The sequence below is a fragment of the Chrysochloris asiatica genome, unplaced genomic scaffold, assembly GCF_000296735.1.
Source record: "Chrysochloris asiatica unplaced genomic scaffold, ChrAsi1.0 scaffold00064, whole genome shotgun sequence".
In the NCBI taxonomy this organism is placed as follows: domain Eukaryota; kingdom Metazoa; phylum Chordata; class Mammalia; order Afrosoricida; family Chrysochloridae; genus Chrysochloris; species Chrysochloris asiatica.
The window spans coordinates 1,394,339-1,404,396 of record NW_006408582.1 but is presented as its reverse complement, the minus strand read 5'-3'; the positions used below and the strand labels follow the sequence as shown (position 1 = coordinate 1,404,396).

Below are 10,058 nucleotides of genomic sequence, written 5' to 3'. Positions count from 1 at the left end.
GACTGCAAAGTTGTTTGAACCACAAGGTCAGTGGTTCAAGCTCACTAGCCACCCCTTGGAAACCCCATACAGGGTTGCTGTGGGTTGGAAACGACTCAATGACACTTAACAACAACAATATATGTGTGTGTGTGTATATATGTGAATATATATGAGAGTGGTGGTGGTTGTGTTCTGTGGGGTTTGTTCTGATTCATAGTGACCCTGTATAGGATTTCTGAGGCTATAAATCTTTGAAGAAGCAGAAAACCTCATCTTTCTCTTGCGGAACTGCTAGTAGTTTCGAACTTATGGCCTTGAGGCTAATAGCCCGACCTGTAACCACTATGCCACCAGAGCACTACATATCTAGAATTGAAAGATAATGGAATTTTCCACAAACTTTTTGAAGCCCACCTGTATTGTTTTTAAGTCACTCTATCCACTTAGTCCTGAGATTTTTAATGATCTCTTTTCTCTTTAGGAACCTTGTTGTTAGCTGTTGTCAAGCTGGTCTCAACTCATAGCTACGCGATGCATAACAGAATAAAATACTGCCCAGTTCTGCACCATCACCATGATCAGTGTGGATCAGACCACTGTGACCCTTAGGATTTTAATGGACCAATTTTCAAAAAGAAATTGCCAAGCCTTTCTTCCTAGAGCATTGTAGACTAGACACTCTACTGAAACCTGATCAGCATCACAGCAACCTGCAAGCCTCCATTCACAGATGGTTGGACCTTGAGTCCTGGTCTCCCACATGTTGGTATTGTTGTTTTTGTTAAGTGCCCTCGAGTCAGTCTCGACTCATAGTGACCCTGTATTTCTGAGGTTTCTGAAGAGTGGCTGCTCAGCTTGAATTACCAACCTTGTTTTAGCAGTCCAGTGCTTATCCTACAACTCCATGAAGGTGAGAATTCTAGCACTGAACTGCCAAAGTCTCCTTTTGGGAAAGGCACCCCGGTGGCACTGTAAGGTAAGCATAGGACTGCTAACCACAAATCGGCAGGTATAACCCACCAGCCACTTCTCCCAAGAAAGATAAGCTGTCTGCTTCCATAAGGATTTAGTCTTGGAAACCCTGCGTAGGGTACCTGTGCTTTGGAATCGACTCCACGCCTCTGGGTTTGCTTTTTATACTGTGGGAGGTTTATGTACGTATGATCTGACTATGCTGTAGAAGTTATGTTTCTATAATTTGACTATATTGTGGTGATTGTGTGTATACATATTCTTTCTTTCTTTTCAGATTGGTCCTACATTTTGATGGTGGTGGTTTCCTGGCATTTTATAATTGTCAGATGTCTTGGAGCTCTTCCCCAGTGGTGAAACCCATCTCTGACATCTTGTCTGAAAAATTTCATCGAGGACAAGCCTTGGAAGCTTTGGGCCAGGCGAAGCCTGTCTGCTATACGTTACTGGACCAAAGATACTTTTCAGGTTTAGGTATGACCAAGGAGAAAAGGATGAACCTCATAGAGCTGTTCAGTAGAAAAGTCACCTGTCTGTGAATCACAGGAACCCCGGCATGGTGCAAACCATTAATGACTTTGGCTACTGTCTGAAAGGTTAGAGGTTTGAGTCCACACAAAGGTGCCTTGAAAGAAAGGCCTGACAATCTCCTTCTGAAAACTCAGCCATTGAAAACCCTGGAGTATAGTTCTACTCTGACACACATGGGTTCTCATGAGTTGTTATGGACTCAAAAGCAATTGGTTGTGAGATCTGGCCCAAAGTCTACCTGTACAATTTAAAGTTAGATCGCCTCATTGCTTTTGCTTCACTTTCTTCTTTTCAAACTTTGGGAGTTAGGATGATTAATTTCTATCTTATTTCCTGGCTATAGAATTCATACTCTATATTATCCATTGAAAACCTATCTGACTGCTGTATTTGTTGTTGTTATTGTTGTTAACTACCATTGAGTCAATTCTGACTCATAGCGAGTCTGTATAGGATTTCCAAGGAGTGGCTGGTGGATTTGAACCACCAACCTTGGAGTTAGCAGCTGATCCTGCAGCACCATAGGTGGTTGTTGTTGTTAAGTGCCATCAAGTTGGTTCCGACCCATAGCGACCCTGTACAGGGTTTCCGAGGCTGTAAATCTTTACGGGAGCAGAACGCCTCATCTTTCTCCCGCGGAGCTGCTGGTAGTTCCGAACTGCTGGCCTTAAGGTTCGCAGCCCGATTCGTAACCACTACGCTACCAGAGCTCCTTAGGGCAGGGTCCTATCTCGTGCGCCTGTGACCTGTAATGCCTAGCATAGTACCTGGCATAGGAGGCACTTGATTAGTGTCTGGTAGGGACTGAAAGTAATGAACTTGCAAATGGAGAAAAATGCTTTTGCTAATGAACACTACTACTCTGGGACAGCTGGAGTTTTCTGTTGGTCAGTGCACAGATATGTCTCAGATCTGCACTAGGATCTTATAAGACATGAGTAAAGAAGCAGGCTCCCTCCCTTTGCTCAAGTGTTCTGAGCATGAAATTCATAGCATGTTGACTACCTTTGGAAGGTAGGGAGAAGAACTGTGCGATTTGACAAATATATAGGGCGATTAGCTGAACTGCCAAACATGCCATTCTTCTTTCCACAGCAGAGGATTTAGTACAACCATAATTGACTATTGAGACAATTAGGTGAGTTGGTGATAATAAAGTCACCTCTCTATCTAAGGCATGACCATTCTTGCTGCAGGCACTGCTTACCCCAGTGACTACCTGTGCCCTTAGCAGCTAAGAGGCTTCTACTACTGTCTCTTGGGGTATACATAGGAAGAGCTAATGCCCTGCATTTAACAAAAGTCTTGACAGCCAGTATTTGTCAAGCGAGTCAAATGTGTCAGGTACATAATTTCAGCTTTACTACTGGAATCCTGGTGTGGTGCTCTAGGATAATGCACTGGACTGCAAGGTCAGTTTGAACCACAAGGTTGGCAGGTCAAGTTCACCAGCCATTCCTCAGAAACTCTATACAGGGTTGCTGTGGGTCAGAACTGACTCGACAGCACTTAGCAACAACAGAACTGTTTAGTCATTTATTGTTGTTGTTAAGTTCTGTGGTATCGGTTCTGACTCACAGTGTCCCTGTATAGGATTCCCAAGGGGCGGCTGGTGAATTTGAAATGCTGACCTTGCAGTTAAAACCAATATTGCAGTATAGTGTTTCTACTACAGTGCCACACCAGGATCCATCAATGATTTGGAAGTATCTAAATATTAGTCTCTGGAATTCTTTTTCCAATAGTTACAATGCCTGTTTTTCTTAAATACCTTTTCTAGATCTTCCTCTGGTCACTTGTTTGAATCACTGTATCTTGTTTCTTCATATGAACAGGAATTGTCTGCGTCTTCTGTGACATTCTGGTATCACTTTATTGGTATTAAATTGATGATTGTATGTTGGTATATTCTTAGGCACTCACCAACTGCTTCCTGGTAAGTGATTGGCAGATGGAAGCATGTGCACAGTTCTCTGTTCGTTGTTTGTGCAACTGTTTAGGATGATGTTGGTTGATGTTGATAAGGTGTTTGGCAGCTGTTACTGGCTCTTGTCTTGGGGGTGGGGCTTTAGAGGTATGGTTTTGGCTGGACTGTATAGATATGGCTGCTCTTCTATATCAGGTGAGGCAAGAAGAAAAAACACATAGACAAGAAAGATGGAAAATAAATAAGCAAACAACAGCATAAAAAGAAAATAGTAAAGAATGAAAAAAAGGCAGGTAATATCTAGAAAAAGAATACAAAAACCAAAGAGAGAAAAGAGGGAGAGGGAAAAAAATTATGGAAAAGAAAATTAAGAGAAAGAAAAAGAACTAAACAGACTTAGGGAGAGGGTTGAGTAAAAGAAAAAGAGACCTGAGAGTAAAGAAAATCAAGAGAAAAAAAATTAAAAAGAAAGAAGCTGCAGTGCATAGGGAAAGACAAGCAGAAAAGAAAAAGTGAAAGCAGAGATAGGATAAAAAACAAGGGAAGGTAAAGAGAGGAAGAATGGGAAAAAAGAAGAAACAAAAACAACAAAAGGTAAAAAACCAGACCAGGTGCCAGACCCAGAGAGGAGGAAATTCTGATGTCTGCTGCCAGCCAAGGACCTCACAGGGTAGGTAGGTAAGGGATGAGATGGTAACACTTCTAACCCTAGATGGAGTTCCTGGAGGGCTAGGTGTTGTCTGTTCTGGGCACCCAATCTGGAGGTAGTTTGTACAGACCCTAAGCATCTCATAGTGTAACCTAGGGTGACCAATCCTGCTAGTCCAGGACTTGCCAGACCAGTTGTGTAGATCTGGAACTGGCCATTCTAGATTCCAGCTGCTGGGATTGGTGCAGCTATCTTCCAGCTCTCTCTGATGCAGTTCCTACTACCCGGAGATCAGGAACTTCGCTGGGGGTATATGAGAGTGCAGGCTGGCCATGCCTCTGGATGTTAGGGAAATGAGGGGTACAAGAAAATTTTTCTCACCTTTCTCTCTGCCTTCTGCCTTCAGAACTGCTCACGCAAGTTCAAGATGGCTGTGCTGTCTAGGCTGCTGGCACAGATAACTTCCTTCCTTTTTTTTCCCCACAAACCCACTCTTCCCTTCCTCCAGCCCCCCAATCACATGTCTCTTCAGGTACTTCTCCTAGTTAGGGCTAGTCTAGGCTAACCAGAGCCAACTCTCCAGGTTTAGTGCAGGGCTCCCCTGAGTCCAGGTACGGGGGCTGGTGTGGATAGCTCCCGACTCACTTTGATGGGGCTCACAACTGCGCTACTCACAATTGTGTGCCTCTGATCACCAGGAGAGCAGGAACTTGGCTGAGGGTGTACATGGGTGGGGGCCAGCCATGCTTCTGGTTACTAAAGGAGTGTGGGGAAGAAGAAAAAAAATCACACCTCTATCTCTGTGAGTTACCAGTTTGTTTCTACAATACCGATATGCTGTCTTATGTCTGAAATTACAAGTTTTAAGATGGCCACACTACATCATCCAGCACAGGTCACCATTCTGTCTCTTTTTTGCTGCGTCTATTCAACTTCTTGTGGTAAGCTTTCAGTTCACTTCTCTATCCCTTCTTCTGGAGCTCAGGGTTTCAGAACTAGCATTTGCATCTGTTTCATTCGGTTTTTCTTTATTGTAGAGTCTGTACAGCATTACTGCCTAGTCCACCATTTTGCAGCCTCCCCTCGGTATACATGTTTCACATTATTGGCTCAGTGACCCTCTCTTGGGAGTTAGCTGTGTTTCTGAACGGATGACTAAAACAAAATTCAAGAGACTGACTGAAACAATATACTGCAATGGCAATTCAGTGCCATGCATGAAGAGAGCTCTGTGTCATCTTGATTAAGGCAGGATTTCCAGTGGTTTAGCAGTTGAGATGTGCTTATATCCATGGTGATGAAAACTGTTACAGGCATAGTTAACTCTATGATGATTAACTATAAGCAGCCAATTAGTTGAAAGAATATTTCCATGGGTGTGTGGCCTGCTCCGAATATGGTGACCTGGCACTTTTAATTAAAATTGTAAGCCATTTCCTTGATAATAAACTTCTTGACATACGTATGTATATATATGTTTCACTGGTTTTCTTCTCTAGAAACCCCAACGTGTAGCACATGGCTATGAACCAGCTTCACAAACTGCACACAGTTACCAGTGCTCTCATTTGTCACCTAAAAGAGGTATATGTGCCATCAAGTATCATGGCCATTGAGGGAGAGCATAGTACCATTCAGAGGTCATTCATCAATAAAACAGTACCTACCAGTGAAGCCTGCAAGCACAGGTTACAAAGTGTGGTGCTTGGCTGACTCACGAACTAACTTTGCAAGTTAGTTTGAGATCTTGTCTAGACAAAAAGATGGCAGACAATCACTCATATCTCTCCCTCAGTGACAGTGTTGGACTGTGCCATTCACGTAACCATTCTCATAGGCTCATTGTCTTCCACAATGTGTTCTCCTCCTACCACTTGATGAAAAGTGGTAGGCATGGCATGTACCGTCAGATAGAGTGAATAGAAAATGGCTACCAGAAATGATGAAGAGGAAAGATAAATTAGACTGGCAAGACTTCTTATTTTTTACAAAAGGATGTGTGTCCAGAGTAAAGTGGCAGAACACTGAACCTGTGACAGTTTTGTTAATGTCACACAGTCCCAAGGCCATCACTAATGTCAAAAGAACGAACAAAAATAGTTGCTCCTCAGTAACCCCTTGCCCCAGAGCAGTTGCAGAATACAACACAATAATGAGAGGAGTGAACCACTTTGTCCAGAGGCATTTTTTCACATGATGGCCTTGATTGCTGTATTTTCTTCCTGACCTTGGCACTGCAAACAGTTTCACAATATGAAACTGTCAACAGTGGGAGCAGATGTGACCAACTTTCCTTCAGGCTTACTCTAACCTAGACCATAAATCACAAGCAGAGGAAGACTTCTTGTGTAGATGAAGCCAGGAGAAGTGGAATGCCAAATGGTTTTACATTTTTAACAGTTTGAAAAGCATTTACCTGCCCAAGGGATCTAGAAGGTAATGCAGAGAAACGGTGGACTAGGAAAACTTGAACAACAATTATGTACAGCCATGGCACGGTGCCTTTTTTAGGTTTCCCAGTTTCCCAGAATAAATGTGTTTTTAAGTTTTTAAATTTAAGTTTTAAGTTAAAATGTGTTTTTTAAGTTTCTCAGAATAAAAATGAAATTGCTGTGATAAAGTTTTTTTTCTCTTTCTGCCCTCTCCCACCAATTCCACCTCCAAAGTTTAGTGGAACGTGTATGTTTCATATAATATTTATCAAAATCCATATTGTTACTGTAAGTGCCGTCAAATCAGTTCTGACTCATAGTGACCCTGCATAGGGTTCCCTAGGGGCAGCTGGTAAGCTTGAACTGCCAGCCTTGTGGTTCAAGCCAACTTTGTAGTCCAGCTCGTTAACCCACAATGCCACACCAGGACATGTAAAGAGACTCAATGATTTAGAATGTATTCTACATTGGAGAAAAAACATGTGCTTTTAACAAAAAATAAGTCAATCATGATTAAGAGAGATTATGATATATGCATACTAAATTAGTTAAAGAAAAGGCACTGTTGGAATATTCTGAAGAGTGATTCTGGTAGGAGAGAATTAGATTAATTTCATAGAGAGTGAGGCTATAGAAAAACAATACTGTATGTCAGGCTTTTAAATAATAATAACAGCTAGTGTTGAATACAGCTAGTGTTGAATGATAAGCATAGGACTGCACACCATAAGGTTCACAGTTTGAGCCCACCAGCTGCTCTGTGGGAAAAAGATGAGGCTTTCTGCTCCTGCAAAGATTTGAAGTCTCTGAAACCTTATACAGGCTTGCTATGAGTCAGAACCGACTCGATGGCACTTAACAATTGAGCACTCTCTGTATATCAGTCACTGTACTCAGCATTTGTGTGTGTGTGTGTGTGTGTGAATTCCCTTTTATGCTGTCCCTGTTTTGGGAGTGCAGACGCTCCATATGTTAAGTACGGCACTGTGGACTGTAGGTTGGTGGTTCGAGCTCACCAGCCACTCCCTGGGAGAAAGATAAGGCTTTCTGCTTCAGAAAATATTTTTGTTGTTGTTAAGTGTCTTCGAGTCGATTTTGACCCATAGCGACCCTGTGTAGGATTTCCAAGGAGCAACTGGTGAGCTTGAACCATCGACCTTGCAGTTTAAACAACTTTGCAGACTGACACATTAGCACACAGTGCCACAAACATGATACGGGGTTGAAACTGACTCGACGGCACTTAACAACAAGTCCCTATTTTATAGATGAGGAACTTGCCAAGGATGCATAGCTAGCATCTCGTTGAACTGGGATTCACATCCTGCATTCAGATTCCACAGCTTTTATTTTTATAACCACTTTGCTATAACATGAACTGTGAGTTTTATTTCATCTTCACAACAACCTTAAAGGTAAGTATTATCAGGTGTATTTTACAGACTGGGAAATTAACTCAGAAATTAAATGACTTGCTCAAGATCTCATAGTTCAAGGCTGAATTGATTCCAGGGTCTTCCTGATAACAGTACTCTGTTGCCATCGTACACGCTTAAGTTTGCTTTATTGCTTTTTTTGGTTTTTTAAGTACACTATGTTGTGTGTCTTTTTTCCTTTCCTTATTTCTTTTCCTCTTTTTCATTTCAGGCAATATCATTAAGAATGAAGCCTTGTACAGAGCAGGGGTCCATCCCCTTTCTCTTGGTTCCCTCTTAAGTCCTTCGAGTCTTGAGTCCCTAGTGGATCATGTGGTGGCGTTCAGTACTGACTGGCTTCAGGGCAAGCTCCAGGGAAAACAGCAACATACTCAGATCTATCAGAAGGAGCAGTGCCCTTTTGGGCACCAAGTCATGAAGGACACGTTTGGACCTCCACATGGATTCCAGAGGCTCACCTGGTGGTGTCCACAGTGTCAGCCCAGACTGCCAGCCGAGAAGCCGAAGCTGCTCCAGCCCTAAGACCCTTCAAAGTGTCTAGAAAGGAGGGTGTGGGCAGAGATTGGGTACTGAGTGGATGAGAATGGCAACTGATACTCATCTCACTGGAGTTATGACAGGCACATTTTTGCTAGGGATAGATTTATTTTTTCCCTTTTTCAGTTTGGTTTCTCACTACCATTGTGAAAGATGAGACACATCATGGGATGGCTATACTATAATGGAGTGATGAAAATGAAAGCGTATGAAAAACAACTGTGCTCCCAATATTGGTTTGCTTCTGCTTCTGGTTTTATTTTGTTTGTGTTTGAAATGTTGGTTGGTTTTCAGGCCCTCCATTTTGGGGAAAAGGAAGATAGATTCTTCTTCTTCCCTCTACAGGGATCCAAGGAAGTGGGTAGCATAGCCTAAGAGTAGTGGTGTGATTCAGCCTTCTGCCTGGATCCTTTCCCGTTTAGTGGAGACACCAAGAGAGCGGAGAAAAAGGGCGGAAGATAGAAGGGGCCAGAGAGTTTTCCTTGGTGTGCCCAGTGGACTTTATAAAAAAAGCTACTTGTTTACTTCTTATGGTGATAAATTTGTGACTATGGCTAAGTCCAACAATTGTGCAATCAAGGATTGTAGAGAAACAAATTCTATTCACCACAGCTAGAGAAAACTAGGGCAGTGTATGCAAATAAAGCTCTTTGTTAATGCCTATTGTTGTTTTTATTTGGCAGTAAAATTTCTACTGTAAATAAACTGAGTTGTTTATGAAGATAGCCTCTTAGGGCTTGCAATATTGGCCTGAAAAATCCACTGAAAGGGAAAAGAGAAGGGATAAAAGATGAAACTCAAACCTGCTTATCTGATGGTAAGGTGAGCCATCCTGCCATGAGATCTGGCTGGAAAGTAAGCAGGACCTATTTTATCTCAGTTACCCCAGTCTTTGGCACATAGAGAACTTGTTTTATTGTGCCTCACATGCAGATACTACGATTTTTATAATTTTAAAACATTTTATAAATTTTTATAAAAAGTTTGTGACAACCTTGCTTCAGGCAAGTCTGTTGGTGCCATTTTTCTAACAGCTCACTTTGTGTGTCTGTGTCACAGTTTGATAACTTTCACAATATTTCAAACTTACATAATGCTACTGCACACTACACTATGGTGTTGTTGTTAGGTGCCATCGAGTCAGTACTGACTCATAGCGACCCTATCCACAACAGAACAAAACACTGTCCAGTCCTGGGCCAACCTCACAACTCACAATTGTTGGCGTACTTGAGCCCACTTTGCTAGTCCATCTTGCTGGGGGTCTTCCTCTTTTTCTCTGACCCTCCACCATACCAAACATGATATCCTTCTCCAGCGACTGGTCCCTCCTGACAATATGTCCGAAGTGTGAGACATGAAGTGTGGCCATTCTGGCCTCCAAGGAACACTCTGGCTGCACTTCTTCCAACACAGATCTGTTTGTTCTTTTGGCAGCCCATGGCACTTTCAATATTCTCCAAAACCATAACTCAAAAGCACCAGTTCTTCTATGGTCTTTGTTATTCACTGTCCAGCTTTCGCATGCATATGACATAGGTTATTGAAAATACCATGGCTTGAGTCAGGCGCACCTTAGTCCTCAAGCTGAC

At 42.4% G+C, this 10,058-nt stretch overlaps 1 protein-coding gene across 1 annotated transcript in view; it reads left to right on the top strand.

The window, feature by feature from the left end:
• Positions 1 to 8,451, top strand: part of NEIL2 (nei endonuclease VIII-like 2 (E. coli)) — a 39,547-nt gene extending 31,096 nt beyond the window's left edge. The window contains exons 3-4 of the mRNA XM_006864324.1: positions 1,232 to 1,428; positions 8,141 to 8,451. Coding sequence (XP_006864386.1) covers positions 1,232 to 1,428; positions 8,141 to 8,451 — 508 coding nt within the window. The remainder of the gene's footprint in view (positions 1 to 1,231; positions 1,429 to 8,140) is intronic.
• The last annotated feature ends 1,607 nt before the right edge of the window (positions 8,452 to 10,058 follow it).